Genomic DNA, 17,720 nt, shown 5'->3' on the forward strand with positions numbered 1-17,720 from the left:
TGTTTTATTTATCTGAATCTTTACTTTTCATTTGTCAAGTCAGTTGTGTTATGACCATGGAGCCAAATATGAATTCACCATAAGAATATTTAGCAATAGTACTTTTCTAATTTTTGTTTTGTTTAACATCTGTTAAGTTATGGACGACTTTATCTTGTTGCAAGACTTTGTGGTGAATGGCAATCTGCCAGATCCTACAAATCTAATGCAAATTTCCTTATTTGTTACATATGTTAAATTTGTTGTATTTGTTGGCTTTTTTTTGTTAACTGTATTAAAATGTATATGCAAAAAAAAAAATTGGCAAAGTTTTCAACTCTCATTCAGGGTAATGGTAGTGTAGAAGGGGCTGAATTTTTGTCCAAGGTCTCATCAAAAAATTTGGGGTTTTTATTCTGTAGTCTTTAAATTGACATTCTCACTTGAAAGTAATGAGGTTTTGAGGATAATAATATTCTGATGGACTAGTTTACATAAGGGAACTACTTGCAATTTTTCTCAGTGCTTTACTGATAATGATACTGTTCTTTTAGATGTCTTAGTTCAGCAAGATGCCAGTGAACTGCATTGTCGGTTTTAGATCAGTAATGGATGCATTCAAAGAGCCTTATCCTATCTGTAACCTGTTCAAAAGTGCCATGTAAATGTTGTCATTTTTTTCAGCCTGAAACATCGATGCAGTTATTGGCTGGCTGTGTAGGATCCTTCTGTAATTCTCGGTGTATCTAACGTAGATCTATATTTTTTCTGAACATAGCCTATTAACATAAAAACCTAAAATCTATAATCTTTTTCATATTTTCATTTTCCTCCAAAATATGAAAAGCTGGGAAGAGGCAAGATGAAAGAGAGTGAAAGATAACATAAAGAAGGAAAAGACTGAATCATTTTTGTCTGGAACCCAACTCTGCCAAGTTACAGCTGACTCTGGGTTTGCCTTTGAAATACTGAAGTGAACTTTTTCTGAGGTCTTTTAGGCAGTACTGTAGTTCAGAATTGGCACAGCTTGAGGAAGTCAAACTTTACATGCCACGTAACTCAAAGCTATAAACTTGATATAAAACCTCTATCCTGTTTATGCCAAAAGCATAGTGAAAACTAAGATAAACTGCATTGTATCACTCTTCACATGGTAAGAGTCAAAGAATAAGCAAAGAAATTGTTCAGGTGAGGCAGGAAATATATTGCCTACTAATACAAAATACAAAATGGCACACTTTCCTCCGGTATCTAGTAAGAAAACTTTTAAGTATTCTTAAAGATATGAACACCATTACTTGCTTGAACTGTTCTGGATGCACATGGTTGGATCACCACAGAAAATGCTCTGTCCTCATTTTCCCATGATTCAGCTGGGGCTTTGTTATTTAGCAGCCACTATGGCTCATAGATCAAACCACAAACTTTAATAAAACTAGGTCTTGAACCATTCACAGATTTATAAATTCTGTAATGGGTTATATCAAATGAAGATGTGAGAAATCTGCAGCAGTATGTTGGCTGTTCTTGGTCTAATAATTAGTAGTCAGGCCTAAATGAGGTGCCAGAATTAACATTATAAATACCCTAATTCAGGTTGCATTTACTCCTGAAGGTGACTAATCACACTGTAATACTTTCCTGTTTAATAATAGAATTTCCTTATTAGTTTGCTTCTGTGCCGGCACAGAATTAGCTCATTTTGGGCTGAAGCATGCAGTTCTGTTGTAGGGCCTGATGAATTTTTATCGACCCAAGATCCTGTGACCATGTTTAACTGACATTAGCAAGACTGAGCCTCTCAAAAAATGAAAGTGAAGTCACCCCTTGGAAAAAGGAAAACAACAAAGTAGTTGTGATGCAAACCACCTCTTAAATATTAGCCTGGATGTCAGACTAAACAATTGATCTGCGATTAGCTTGCTACTCAGCCTGGAAAGATTCAGATGCACATTTTCTGGCACTCTAATCAACCACCCAGCTATATGCAGAACTGAAAAATATAATTATTAGTAACTTACAGTAAATCTGGATGACGTTGTGCCACGGGGCAGGATGGAATTAAAGATTTTTGAGACCAGAGAGATCACATGAAAAAAGTGTCTCTGCAACAAGTAAGAGTTGTTCCTTGCAAATGGTGGTGAAGGCTTCAGCTATAGGCAAAGTTAGGAACTGAACCGATACTATCCAGTTTTTTGGTAAGTATACTAACTACAACATCTTAGATAAAAGTGAGTAGTTTCCCTGCTACCATGATTTTTGTGTTGAAGAAAATACCTATGCAGAACATAGACTATAGAATAAAGGAGCTAGCGTTGCTCAGTTCTTTAGGAGTTTTAGACATCTATGCTCCTAATTACCATGAAGTATTGCTAACTTTGGCGCTAGAAGACCCTTACGCTGTGGAGGAGTTTTCAGATATGCCTCTGTGTATAGTGCAGATGCATCTGGGCTGTCCAATTTGCAATTCTAAGGCACTTAACTCTCCCTATGCACTGAAACAGGGTACCTATTAAATCACAGGGATGGACAACCTAAAATGCCTTGGTTCTTTATTGGGTCTGGTTTAGAAACTACTTAGGAGCTTGTGGAGAGCCTTCAATGCAGGTCTGTTACTCTGTAATGATGTGAGCATTGGAAAAGATGAGCAGTCACATCTGGAGCCTGTTCTTTACCCACACGTTCAGCTTCAACCACATAGTGATTTATAGTAATCCAGGGTGGAGGTCACAGACAAATAGATTGTTTGTCAGGATCCTTACAAGGGAGAAAGAAACATGGAGCCAGATAAAAAAATAAAAAAAACAACCCATGTTTATGTGCCAAAAGTGCCACCTGGGAAGAATTTAGGTCTGTGGGTCCAGGTGAGCAATCCCCATAAAAATCCTTCTTTACTTGTCGTGTGACTGAGAATCCTAAGCCATGTCAAGTTCCTGCTTCTAAAACTTGTTAGACACATAAAGTGCTGCCACTCTGCTTTCCTGGACTGGCATCGTTTTGACTGTGTGGAGCATTTTAATGCCTTATCTTTGGCTTTAAAAAATAACCATATATTGCCTTTAAGAACAAGAGCTAATCCAGTAGATGCCATGAGTATCACTCATGTGGGTAGCATTGAATTCAGCACATAATAAAGAAGTTGAGATTACATCCCTTCAAAAACATGCCAAGTCATGGGATTGTGCTACTGCTCTCCAGTGTTTCTTTCTAACTCTTTATGCTTATATTCAGTGACCCATCATTGGTGGTGCCTGCTCTTTTAGCCCCTATCAGTGTCTCTCACTGAGTACATTGCTTTTTCATCACACTGAATTAACCCTCTGGCTGTAGAAGGCTTGCATCCAGGTGTTTGGCTTCCATGAGCAGATGTTCTTATTACTATGTCATTATGATAATTATATGAGTATATATTTGTTGAAAGGTATGAAGAAAAAGCAACAGAGCACTGAATATCATGATCACACTTTTGGGAAGTGGGGACATACTGTCTCTGTTTTGCTGATGGTCTTCTGTAAATATTGAAAAGGGAGTAGTATAAACTCAGAACATGAATGAGAGAAGTAGTTACTGACTGCCCTGCCAACTCTTATTAGAGAAAAATTAGGTGTACCAAGATATTTACTACTTTGTAGCTCACTGTACCAGTCACTGAAGAGATCTCGCAGAACAACATCGAGATCATCTTTCTTGTGCCAGGGTCATGGAGTATGTAAACTGTCAGTCCCCAGTGGTCTTTGGTCTGTGCCCTGCTCTGAACCTGTGGCCAATGTCATGTTGCTGGATATTTCTCTCATACTTTCACAGTAGTTTTGCTTTTCCCCATATGGTTTGGCCACAACTAGAAAGTAAAATGCTGGTTTCCTTGGCAGGTCAAGACATTATATTGTTCTGAAGATGCGGCTGGTGTGATTTTTTTGGAGGAGAAGTTAATCGGTTCCGTTAGTAATGGGCATAAGTGTTCTTCCGTGCCTTTCACAAGACAGCCATGACATGGAACCCATACATGGATAGTGCTAATGTATTCCAGCAGCAGCTTGCTTTGTAGTTTAAACTTTTACATATTTAGGCATCTTGGCTCTGAACCAGCACTTTAAAATTTTATTTTTGTGTATAAACAGGGTTTAGGGAAATAAAAGTAAATATTCTGGTCTTGAAAATAAATTCAGAGACCCTTTGGCTAACTTTCCTTTCTTAATAGCATCATTTGAGTTCATAAAACTTTTATTATTGTAATAAGGATTCATGAAATGAAGACTGCAAGTCTGTGAGGTAAAATTCCTATGTTTTGGATCAGTGCTGTTGAAATGAAATACTGTTTGTCCACTGAGTTATTCTTAAGGAGTAAAAATATTGTTTAGTTATTGTGATACCTAAAAATGAGTGTTCTCTGCCACTGTTTTTTTTTTTTGTTTTTTTTTTTAATATGGTTTCTCAGACTGCCTCAGGTTCTCTTTATAGATTGTGAAATGTCTGGAGAATGGACTGAACAGAAGAATCAATCTGGAGAAGTGAATGAAAGACACCTTCCAGTTCTTGACTTACTGGTCAATGCTTTTCTTATGTTATATTTTTGAAGATTTTTTTTTTTCTCTATGGTCCTGCTCTAATGCAGTGTTAGTCTTCATTTCTGCAATAACACTGCAGGCCGAAGGACTACAGCCAAAGTCAACTTAGTCCTTTGAAACCGATGTAAGAGAGATTATGTGTTTGTTAAGGAATTATCATGTACTCTCTTGGTTAAATGCATTTGTGATTTTGCAATATGTGGTGTTAAAGCTGAAATAAAATATATCTCAGTGTTTACTGAAACTGATATGCTTATGTATTACACCAGATTCATCAGCTCTGACTAACCAGCTCACACACACAGCATTAGCAAATATAAGCTGTCACTCTGACACGTATGCCTGTGTTGACTTTGTTACCGTGTAATCCATTTGGAGTGCATTTTCTTCAGATTACCTTTCCATCAGTTGTTCCTCTGTGCTTTTATAGCTGACAAATCTCTTCTAAGTTACTGGGGAAATATTTCTTCCCTCCATTAACTAAACATTAAAAGCTAGAGCCAGGACTGGAGGTAGGATTAAAAAAATCAGTGTGGCATTATCTAACTTCAGATGTTCCACTGCAGAGTAGAAATCTGTGCCCTTTAAGTGATGTCTAAGACCCCCTGTACACTTCATGGGAGACTGAATGATTTCAGCATGTGGTCTGAAACATCACTGTGATGATCAGGGAATGTTCTTGGAGAAGTCAACTCTAAAATTCCCTATCCCATGCTACCATTAAGTACCTCAGCATGAGCTGCAGCTAGTTATCTTCACCAGCTTGAATTCAAGTTAGTGTTTTCCCTGGTGGAAAGACACCCACAGTAATGTTTTTTAAAGAACTGAATGGCGTTCATTCTTTTAAGGCACCATCTTCAGGACAGAGTTGGTGCTGCTTGCATCTATCTCCTATATTATTAGCTTTATCTGACATCCAGCTGAGTACCAGGGTGCCATTCCCACAACAGCCTGAACAGGCTGAGTCCATACTCGTCTGCCCAGGCAGCCCATTCCTTCACCTCACAAACAGGTTGGCTGAGAAAAATCTTCCTTTTGAAGAATTCAAGACTCACTGTGGCAAGACAGGAAAAGTGGAGACCTTGTAGTTTCAGTACTGCATAAGGAACAGCTAGTTCTGTGCACTTGTCTCAAAAACTTTTTACAAATTTAATTGGAAAAAATCTTTAGATAAACTACATAAACAATCTTGAAAGGGAAATCTTGAACCCATTTCTGTAAGACTAAAATTTATGCTTTTTCCCTCTAGTCCAATCGGTCGTCATTTCTTCACTTTGCATTGTCCTGTCTACAATGGAAGGGGAGTGAATGCCATGTCCTTACTCAAAATGACCTCTGTCCTGGGAATCCCAAGTCACCAATGAGACCTAATTTTTATCAGCTGGGAATTAGGTGCAGATATCTCACATCAGGAGAAGAGATTTTAATGATGATGCTCTTACAAAGATACTACTTCTTCCAGCACAAAACTGTTGACAGAGTCTAATCATGATCACTTGAACACAGGCCATTCCAGCAGAAATTCCTTTATTTTATAATTAACACCCAGATACAGCTGACAGACTACAGTGTCACTAGGAAATATAAATCAAACCAATACATTTTACAGGTATAATAGAGGAAATGTACTTTTCCATTAAGCAATGAAGTGAGCTCTAATGAAAGGCTCTCTTCTAATGAAGAGAGCCTGTAAAATTACAGAAGCAACATAATGGCCATAAAGATCTTGCTGTCTTTCAAAGAAACTCACTTGTGTGTGTCTGTCTAAGCACATATATGAGTAAACTTTCTAGTATCTAACTATAATTGTAAAAAAAAGTTTATATGACAGAAAGCTAGAAGAGGTGTTTTTGATTTAGGTTCAGTTAAATCTGAATATGAATGGATCTCTTCAAATTCTTTGACAAAGAGGGTTCAGCATTGAATCTTTTGTTTTTGTTTTAAAGTCAGACTGAAAAACCAACACAAGGTTTGCTTCATATGTGCATTTCCTATATAAAGGAATTATCCAACACTGTATTCTCAACATTTTGTTTGGTTTGAATTTTTTAATCTTCACAGTTTTACGATCAAGAATATCAATACACTACTTTCAAAATACCTACATGGTAGGAGGTAAACTAAAAGTTGCAAATTGCTGGACTGATAAAGGAGATTGTTTTGGTTTGCAAACTAACCGAATTTGTACTTTTCTGTTGTATTTTTGTCCAAAGGCTGATTTAGTAATGAGATATCATTTGACTGCAAATCTGGACAGAATTTTTGGGCTTATGCTGATCCTAAAAAGAGTAAATGCCTGATGTAATAACTGTAAAAAATTTCTAAAACTCTCCCCAGCAGAACTGCAGACCTGTTATTTTGCTCTCACACTGAGTCATTTCACAAGCTACCAAAGCCAGCAGCAAAACTCACATTGAAGAGCAGAGACATTCCTGCTGTACTGATCACACAGTGAATTTCTAGCCCTAGCTCTGAATCAGTCACAGTCTAAACCGGAGCTGAATTCAGTGAAACCAGTATTTAATTCCTGATACTGTGTTGTGTTACATTTAGTTACATTAGCTGGGAATTCAGACATAATTCAAATTAATCAAATTCAAAATATAATTAATCAGATGCTATCATAACAAGACAGTGCATATGCCATTCATGGTAACAAATGGCAGTAAGAAATGCCAGTCCATTATCCTGTGCTGACCAGAATCAGATCATTACAAGGATATAACTATGACAACTAATTGCTAGAAATTTAAGCTAGATGCTTAAATCTAGCAAAATAGCTACAGGGAGAAATCCAGAACTCAAAGCCAGAAAGTGGGATCCAGAGTGGTGTGTTAGGGACCATGACTCCCAGTACAGTGCACGGGGAGAATTAGGCACTTCAGGTCTTGCCTAGAGACAGTGAATAGAAAACATAGATGATGAGATGGGTCATATCTCCTCTAGAGAAGCAGGCACTTCACTTCAGCCCCAGGCAAGTGGCTTTCTCCACTGGGCATTAAGACCACAGAATTATTTCTAAAATTACTATATTGAAGTTGTCAAGGATCCTTTTATTTCTTTTCAAAGCATATTGGAGGAGAAAGCAAAAAGTTTCAGCAACAATATACTGAGGTCAAAGTATTAGCCCTGATAGTTTTATTCTTATTTGTACTGAAAGGGATTGGAATCTTGATCTCCTCCTATCCCAGAAGTGTTCCACCATCAAACTACAGTCAGCCCACATGTGACTGCTGCCTTACAAATATTGCATCAGGTACTTGGTACATAGGAACCTAGTGTACAAAACTACCACAAATGTACTTTTTAACAGCTCTCTTCAATGTTTCTGAGTGGATTTTTTTGTTTCCCTTTCCACCAGAATAGTTAAGATCAGAAGGGCTGGATTCAAAGATTGGCACTGCTAGGCAGATTCATGCTGATAAAGCATTTATACCATTGTTGTGTGCATCTAGAGATGTAGGAAATGTGCAGCTCAGGACAGATCTGTGAACCTACGCAAATAAGAGAGAGTACAGTTCTACTTTTGCTTAGCTTTAATGAAAGTTAATAAATACAAACATCTTTTGTATGCTCAACTACAAAATTCCATAATTTTTAGTAGTTTTTCTAATATATATTTTATTATCGCATATGTACAACAGGCTGGCTTTCAAGAATAGCCTTAAAAAGCATAAGCAACAGAGTAGTTCATCTATGACTTTTATAATGGACCATAAATGTTTCAGAAGAATGGTCTGGCGAGGGACTTCTTGACTCATGTTTTGTTCTGCAGGCTCTAAAAACAAAGAATGTGCATGTATTTAACAATAAACTATACAGCTTTTTGTTTGAACTTTGGCTTAATTGAAATCAGTGGCAAAATTCCCCTCATTTTATGATGAACACTGTGGTATAAAATAATGCCCTGCACCATTATTAAAGCACTGTTCTTTCTTCCATCCCCTGTATTCTTTTAATCTGAGTTTTATTTATATGCTGATATTCCTGTAACTGTAAACTTAAAGAGAAAGCCTCTGTTCCCATATATCCTTGCCTTGCCTTTTGCATTTTTCTGCATGATTCTTCTTTGATCTGCCTCTGAATTTAATAATGAAATTCGACTCAATATACCTCCCACTATATATAGCTCCTGCTACATCATGTTCTGTTACCTATCATCTGACAGTGTAATTCTTGAAATCTGGCCATTTAATTTGGTCCAAGAAAATGTATCATTTCAGAAAAGGCCATGTTCATTTGACTAAGTGAATGCACATTTCTGTTTTCTTACCAAGCATTGCTGTCTGGGCAGTTTCTCACAGTGCATGTGGGGGAATGTTTACAGCACCCTATCAGCAAAAATGGCATTTGGCAAGAATATTAACTACAATAACAACATTCACGGTTTGGTTTCTAAATATGTTATAATGCTGAATATTCTCATTTCCTTTCTGCATTACTTCTGCCTACTACAAGGCTAGGAAGGTAGGCTCGCAGAATTTTTGAATTCAGATTTCACCTTCTCCTGCCATGGGACAGGAAATGAAAGCTCCTGAAGCCTGGAATCTCTGCATGAATGGAGGCCATTGTAGAGGCGCATTGTATTTCACATTTCCCTGCTGACACCCACAATGTCAGTTCTTTCTATCACTAGGAAATGCTGGACTGTTTTTGAAGATGATCACGTTTCCACCTCTTAACTAAGGCAAAACATTTTATTTTCTGATTTTCCAGTTTCCTAGAGACAGTGATTAATATCCCTATCAAATTACCTGGTCTTTAAGAGAGTCAACAGGACTATTCCTAAGATGAGAACTATGCAGGAGGAGTAGGCAATAATGTAGACTGTTTCACCTATAAGTAAAAAACAGAAAGCAGACATGAAACAGTTATTTCTTCAGTAATAAGAATATGATTTAAAATCTGAATTGGAATGCACATGTATGTAAGTTAAATTAGCTATCGATTCTGACAAAAGTAATTAGAAGGAGAAAAAAGCCAATGGTTGGAATAACTTCCTTCACCAAAAATAATTTTCAGACTCCTTCCAGTAAATGCCAGCCCCACTAGCACTTCATATGTGTAGCACTACGTTTTACTCTATGCCAAGGGGACAGCTTGTTACTCTGATTTGTGTTTTTGGAGTATTTTCCCTATTTGTTTTAAAGTTTTAATTTTATTCCCTATATCAGAGGAAACCTGGTCCTTACTTACCTGTTAGATCTCTTATCATTTTTTGCATATTGCCATAATTGCAGTAACGCAGCAATACTTGATCTAGAATCAAATTAATGTAACATGGGATCTAGCACCGTGTTTCTGGGACCTGGGCCCATGCCGTTTCCTCTTTTTCTTAGGCTTCTCACCAAAAAGTCACTTAGGAGGCTTATGTGCTAAAAATTCCAACTGTTGAAAAACTGGGATTCGTTTCAACTTTTATTTTCCAAATAAGGAGAAACTTATTTTTCTTTTTTCCTGAAGAAATGAATTCATCAGTTTTGATCAAATATTCTGAAGGAAAAGTTTCAGTTGAGACTGTAACATACACCCCAAGCCTGAGATAAAGAGATGCAGAGGTTAGATGATTTGGCAAGAGGACTCAAAATCCAGAGCTGCAAGAATAAAGCGTGAGACCTGTTGCACTGATTCTGCCATATTTATACAATCACATAAGTTTTATTTATATAGGAACTCAAATTCAGAGCTGTTTCCAAGCTGCTCCACCTTAGTCAGTGAAACATTAACTGAGGAAAAGATGGGGTCCTGGCCACAAATCTGGGCCACTTCTCTGGGTTGAGAAGGCAAAATTCTTATCTGTGGATCAGCTACCAGTTATATGTTCCGTTATTTAGACCCTAAATGAGCCATTTCTGTATACACTGCATACATGCAATGCAGGCAGTATGGAGCGGAGAAGCGGTTTGGATCTTCCTGGGTTTTATTCCCAGATGATACTTCTTCTCATACTTCTCTATTCAGAAGTCAAGTTTTCCAATAAAAGAAAAATGAAAGCACTGATTGAACCAGCACAAAATGAACATACCCCTTAATGCAACAAGCTACTAAAGATATGTAATGTGGTGAATTTTTGAAGGAGGAGGGGTGAGGTTTATCTGAGTCTCAGTGTGAAACAGCTAACAACATACATTAAAAAGCATGAGCAGTTGGCCCTCCTCTCAAGTTACAACATTTCTTTAAGGTGATGAGTTTTAGGAAAAGAATAATTTCTAGGCTTTTCTTTAGGGTTCTTCCCCCCCCTTTTCTGAATCTTAATTACACACTCAGTTGTTTGTTTTTTTGTATTTTTATTGTTTTCAAACTGTAGAAAGAAAGACATGCATATAGAAAGAAAGCCGTAGAAAAGCTGCAGGAGCAGTTGTAGAGGCAAGTTTCCCACTTTTTTTTAAGTGAAGAGTGAAGTTCATACATATTTAAGGAAATAGAAGTTTTTAGAGTATGTCACTTCCCACGAGACTAGGAAAATTCTTAGGAACAATGCTCAAGGATGGTTAAAAATGGGCTAATATAATTTCACCAAAACATTGTAATATTTTTCTTTTAAAAGCTGGAAAAGCTGTTTCATTTTGATAATGCAAAACATTCTGAAATGATTAAATGAAATTAAAATGTTCTATTTTTGCATCAAAATTTTGTAATAGGCTATGGTTCTGGTGAAGCAATTGCTGGTAAAAGAGCTGCCGGTTGTAACATTTTCAGTTCTATCAGGAACACAAGAAATATGTTAATGATGAGATCATGATAGAAACCATACATTTTCTCCTACCTTCTGAGAAGTGAGGGAATTTGTATAGCTAAGACAGGGTGCAGTTTTATGTCTGAAGAGCTAATTCTTCATTTTATATACTTTTTTTGGGGGTTTACCTACTTGAATGTGCTTTTTCATCTTCCCTTAAATATATCATTGGGTGTGTGTTTCTTGATAGGCACTCTGCTCTTATTTAAAAACACAAAGGATATTTTATAGAAATATTTACTATTAACCTGTATCAAATCAGTTCTTGAAACATGAAATACTGCTAAGGCGGTTAAGAAATATAGATATGAAGTATAGGGTGCATAACCTGCCTATGTCGTTACTCTTCTAAGGAACAGCTGTCACTATTTCAGTACTTCTCTTCAACTGACTGAGGTTTGGGTTGTCTGACTCTGTGGAGAAATGGATACAAATGTCTGCATGTACCACAAAGAAAGGAACATGCAGTGTCTAAAGACTTATAATAGGAGGTGGGTAAAATACAAGCTGTTTCCAGCTCAGTCCTGCAGAGAATGAATTGACAAAAGTGGAGAGTAGCCATTTCGGTTGCAAGGGGAAGGGCTGTGAGGTGCTGGGAGGGCTGCTCTGTCCCATGGTGGTGGCCTGTAGTCATGAGAAGCTCATGGACCTTCTCTCTTTGAGGCAGGTTTATAGCACGGCCACTGCAGCTGCATGATGCATGTCTTGCACTTCCTAGGGCAGGCTGCAAACCTCAGGGATGCAATGACTGGGGCTACAGGTACCACTGAAGCATTAGCTGGAGCTGTCTGCATAGACACAGACATTTCCAGGGCTGAAGTTTAGTGCAGGATAGCTGTGGGCTTAGCATCTGCAACAATTAGTGGGATTACACTCCTGTGTAAATCTACCTGTTTATAGTGAAATCAGACAGATTAATTCCAGCTGGTGCTGAGAGGCTTCTTGGCTACTTGCAGCTTGTTGCACTTTTTTCTACATTTATAAAACAGTCATTTTGACAATTGCCCTGATTTCAGCTGGGATAGAGCTAATGTGCTTCCCAGTAGCTGGTGCAGTGCTGTGTTTTGGATATAGTATGAGAACAATGCTGATAACACACAGATGTTTTAGTTGTTGCTGAGTAGCACTTACCCTGATCAAGACTTTCCAGTCTCTCATGCTCTGCTAGTGATTAGGAGTGCGTGAAGCTGGGAGGAAGCAGAGACAGGATACGTAACCCAAACCTGCCAAAGGTGTATTCCATACCACAGCATGTCAGGACCAGTATATTAACTGGGGGGAAGCTAGGTAGGAGTGGCTGATGGGTGCTTATGGATGGATGGGTTAGGTGTTAATCAGCAGGTGGTGAGCAATTGTATTGTGCATGTCTTGGGTTTCTTGGGATTTATTCCTCTCTATTTCCTTTGGTTATTATTGTTATTATATTTTATTTTATTTTATTTCCATTATTAAACTGCTCTTATCTCAACCCACAAGACTTACCTTTTTTTGTTCCCTCAGTACTCTTCCCCAGGGGGAGTGTGTCAGCTGCATGATACTTGATTACTGGTTGGGTTTAAATCACAACAGTGTCTCATACCTTACAAATTAAAATTTCTGGAGCTGAACTAATCTCAGTTCCCTCAGCAGCTGGTATAAGTATAGATAAACCCTGCCAATTACTTGTTTATCTAGATTCTTAGCACAGCAAAACTCCTCAGTAGGAAATATATGATAACTCTACAATTTAAGATGAAATGAGATTAATTTCAACAGTTTTGGGTCAAGCCCAATTTTACTGTATCTCACAAGAACAGGATAAGAATACTGTATTTCTAGCTTTCTCTGCCAGCCAAAAAATACCTTAGCTCCAAAGCTCTCTGCTGATGAAAGTGAATGTTTATCTTCACACATGAATCATTTTTCAAACTAAAGTAGGGGAAGCAATCTGTTAAATTATGTGAATCTGTAGAATCATGAAGATAATTTGCATCGTTTTCAGTCAAAACCAGGCTGAAAGTGCATAACTAGGTAGGCAATAACAGTATTTTTGAAGTTTGGACAATTTTTGTTTAATTTATCACTTTTGAATGTTGTTTCCAAAATGACATAAAATTCTGGCCCCATCTAAGCTTACAGCAAGTCTCATTAACTTTTATGGGCTTAGGACTCTGCCCACATCACAATCCTGTCAGCAGGATTGTATCAGCCCACAAATAACTGCATTGGCCTGTACACTCCTGGGTGTGTGAATGACTGCAAATCTAGTCAAGATTTTTACACAACCCTATTATCATATGGTTGCACCAAAAGCTGGAATAATGTTCTTCCAACTGAACAGGGTTGTATTTATTATCCAATATATATGAATATATGCATATATGTTTAGATTTATTATTTAAAATGAAAGATTCTTTTCATTAAAACAAATGAATGGCATGATTTGCAATGCCGCTGAATACAATGGAGAAATCTTACTGATTTTGAACAGCAAGTGGGTTTTAGTTTGTGGTTTTGGGGTTTTGTTTTTTTTTTTTTTTTTTAATTATAAAATTGAGAAAAAGCTGAAGAAATACTGAGTTTCTTCTGATCGTGCTCATCTGTAGATGGTCATTACTGCGAATTGGTGAAAGACATCATTGTGTCTTTCAATGACAAGCTAACTAAAGGATTCTTCTGAAGTTTTCTATGTAGCAACAAGACCTCAGCACATTGTATCTCCTGCTTTCCAAGCAGAAAATAGCCAAGAAGCAAATATCTCCAAGTACCTTCACACACATAAATGGCTGTATTTGACAACTTAACCATTTTGCCTCTGCACCCTGGGATTCTTCCTGGGATTTGATTTCAGTATAGATAAATATTTTGTAAAGATGATAACTCCCTTTGCAGCCTGAGTAATGCACATTTACTAGCATATGAATCTAGGAGCCTGGGTTAGATTTTTGCCAATAGGATTTATGAAACAATTTGCAATATGGTTTTTATCATCAGGTAGATACTGTAAATCAGATTCTTCTCCTTGACCTGGCTTCCTATGAGATGCTTATATATACATAGCTTGGAGACTTCTCATCTAATTTACATGACAGCTCAAATAGACAGAATATTTTATGGTATGGTTTAGGCTGGTCAGCATTCTTCTTATTTATCTAAGGCCATCCAAAATTCTGTTTAGAGTTCAAGGACAGATTTTTGGAAAATATTCAGACCTCAGTGGGAGCAGAATTAACTGGGTGCAGCCTGCTTTCTGCAAATATTTCTCTGAATCTCTAAGGGAAAGTATAATACATTTTACCCACTGAAAGGGTCTGCAGTTAGAACTAGTTACAGGGGTGAAATAGCTGATATTTTACATTTTCTCACTTAGAGCAGGATTTCTTGCATTCTAACCTGCATTATTTAACCACTGGAGTCTCATTCCAGCTAGAGATTCAAGCTCTCTCTGTAGCTGACAAAGAAAATCCAACACTCCCAGCAAAGACAGTCTGAAAAGGGAGGTAATCTTCCTCTGAGGGTCCCTGACTTTCTTCTCTGGCTACATAGAGCATTTGGATGACATGCATGATTCTTAAGCAATTTTAATGCTAAAATTACAGCTGATTGCTTAATTATTCACATACAAGTTTCAGGAATCCCATCCCATGAACTGATTTTTATACTTTCCAGGTTGCTCACTTCAGCAGTAGTTGAAAGATGGAGATGCTAAGAAGTCCCTTCATTTTGTACTGCATGGAGAGTTCGAATTATTTTTTTCACTGTTTAGGGTGTTCAGTATGAACAGTTCTGTGAGCTAATTTGTAGTAATGTCAGGAGTATTGTAATCTGTCCTATGCAAGGTAGAACAGGTCATTCTTCTTAGAGCTGGTATTCGAGCATTAAGCTCTCTAGTGTTCTCACTGTATAATTGGGTCCTTCAAAAGGAAATACAAAATTAATATTATTTCAACCATGAGAAAATTTGTATATTAATTCAATATCTTTTAATTTTATGTCACTTAATTGCTTACTGTAAATGCATGGAAATAAAACAAGATGCAGCTCTTTAGCCCGTGTGATATCCTGATCCACAATTGCATGCCTTTCTGTTGCATGAGTAGGTAAAGTCTGATGGAGTGAAATACGAGCCCCTTCTCAAACCACTTACTGTTGCTTCCTAATTTCATTGTTGTAAGTACTATGGCACAGAAAGTCAAGAGAGATACTAGAGAAGTAGGTGTGACATCAAAGCTAACAATTTGTATTACACATTATGACTACTACTGTCTGATGACTGTACTGAGAGTCAGGCTCTGGTGGGTTTAACAGCTTAATTTTCCTCAATTACAATACAGTGATTGTGAGACATCTATTTCAAAACCACTTATCAGAGAAATTGGTTCAGTCTCATTATCTTTATTTTGTGGTTATATAAACTAAGCCAAACAGGTAGAGAGATTTTTCCACATTATGTTATGTTGAATGGAGGAGCAACAGGTAGTACTCACTTGCCTGAACCCATCCAAAGGACAGAATCTTTAGTCCTCCCTATCATACACAAGGGAATTTTTAAGAGTACTTCTGTTAAAATCATGGAGTGGTTTGCCCAAACTTACCATTAATTGAAGAAGAATGGAGCTGTGCTCTGGAAAGCTTTTCTCCTGGCATTTCTGTATTTATCCAATGAAAACCTTTCGTCTTAATAGAAATTTGACCTGAATATTGGAAAGAAAATATAAATTCAAAATATTTGTTTTAAATAATAATTTAAGTGAACATTGCTGCTTTGTGTTTCGATAAGAGTTGAAGAATTGATAAAGGCAGCTATCCAAAAGCATTGTTCAATGATACTCAATGAACAAAGTGAATGAGTGAATGACCATTCTTCCTTTCACATCTTAGTTAACCCTCCCCTGTACTTTGTCTTGCGAGGGACATGCATGCTTTAAAAATATTCTCTGCCTCAAAACATCTTAAATTCTCTTTTAACTTAAAGTATTGTGGAAATCAGCACAGCGAAATAATTGGGTTCACCAAACCAATATAGAAGTGATGATAAATGAGTAGTAGTTTCAAATAATTTCCAAAAAGCAAAGTTTATTCTCCAAATGAATTGCTAAACTTCTATAAACTCTTTTCCAAAGGCCTGTCCTCTTAGCTGGCATGATTTAATCAGTGTATCTGAAAATATTTATCTTCTGTTGAAATGAAAAACAAAAAGTTTACCTAAGTAGATTAGTTTACAGGCCAAGAAGCTGAACCATACAAGACTATGTGTAGTCACTCAGATGAACTGCAAGCTAAGAAAGTTTTATTCCCTAGCTGAACGAAAACAATATAACAAAGGCTCATGTTTGTAGCCTGGAACATTGTCTAAATAACAATGGACTAAATCTCCTTGCATTGTATTTTTTCTGTGAGATCCAAAAGTAAAAGAGAGTTAAAATATTTTTGAGACTTAACTTTTTACTTTCTGTCACAAGCATTTTTGCTTATTCCTGTTGTGACACTGATCCTACATTGGCACTGATTCATGTTGTGCTTTCATCTCATATAGCAGCCAGTTATTCACACTTCCAGCCTTTTCCTAAGTTTGCAGCAAACACTTATAGCAAGGCAGGGTCATATATGAGTAGGAAGATGTGATGGTGGAAATGTTACTTGCGGATCTAGAGGTAAAGATCCCTTTTCCTAGCCCTGGCTCTTTACCTATTCAGAAGGACTTCAATGTTAAAAATCATCACCACTGTAAGAGTGAAACTTATCCAAAGTTCCCACCCAGGCCAGATGAACGAGTGAACAGAAGGCGCTGGATGAGGTTTGCAACAGAGCACTCACTCCGTGTCTCTGAACTCCATACAGATAATAGCATTTAACACTGTGCCTTACAATGAAACCCATAATCAGCTTTCTCTTCAGTTTAGCTGTATTACAATTAGATATCTAGAAAAAGCAAATTCAAGATTCACAAGACTCTGCAAATGTTCAGTAGCAAAGATGCCGATCCTTTACTCAGCCACAGGCCCAGAATCCACAAACTGTTTGTGTTTAACTAGCAGGAATTTATTGTACCACAGAAGCAAGCAAGCTTCTGTTCTTCCATCCAAATTGGGTTAGGGAAGTTTCCATCACAAAAAAGCCAAAACATTTTATCCTGAGACTGCTTCAGGGAATGGCAAAAGCTCATGAGCAATTATTTGATTATTATGACATGAGGGTCATCTTTTTGTTTCGTAAGTAAAGAATAACTAACACAATGATGTGATCACTCATTTGGACCTTTAAATGCAGCCATAAAGCAAACAAACAAATAAATAACATTCATCAGCAAAATCACCTCCAGTAGTCTCAAATCTAAGTGTGTTATGGTATCACTTTTCCAGGAGAGTTGTTACATGATTTTTAATATTTTCTTACAGGTTGAATTTTAGTAGTGATTAAAGGCACCACTTCAGCAAATTGATTTTAATTTCTGGGGAGAA

General features: G+C 37.1%; 2 protein-coding genes across 2 annotated transcripts in view; one reads left to right on the top strand and one right to left on the bottom strand.

Annotated features, from left to right (window-relative positions):
* Positions 1–4,788, top strand: part of HMGCLL1 (3-hydroxy-3-methylglutaryl-CoA lyase like 1) — an 83,441-nt gene extending 78,653 nt beyond the window's left edge. Inside the window, exon 10 of the transcript XR_009966198.1 lies at positions 4,438–4,788. The gene's annotated coding sequence lies outside the window, so the exon portion shown is untranslated. The remainder of the gene's footprint in view (positions 1–4,437) is intronic.
* A 1,155-nt stretch (positions 4,789–5,943) lies between these two features.
* GFRAL (GDNF family receptor alpha like) overlaps positions 5,944–17,720 on the bottom strand; it is a 32,245-nt gene continuing 20,468 nt past the window's right edge. Inside the window, exons 7-9 of the mRNA XM_062626158.1 lie at positions 15,855–15,953; positions 9,299–9,380; positions 5,944–8,322 (exon numbers count right to left, since the gene is read on the bottom strand). Coding sequence (XP_062482142.1) covers positions 8,235–8,322; positions 9,299–9,380; positions 15,855–15,953 — 269 coding nt within the window. The 3' untranslated portion in view covers positions 5,944–8,234. The remainder of the gene's footprint in view (positions 8,323–9,298; positions 9,381–15,854; positions 15,954–17,720) is intronic.

This window comes from Pezoporus occidentalis, unplaced genomic scaffold (genome assembly GCF_034315485.1).
Source record: "Pezoporus occidentalis ecotype Australia unplaced genomic scaffold, CSIRO_AGI_Poc_V1 ctg29, whole genome shotgun sequence".
NCBI lineage: Eukaryota > Metazoa > Chordata > Aves > Psittaciformes > Psittacidae > Pezoporus > Pezoporus occidentalis.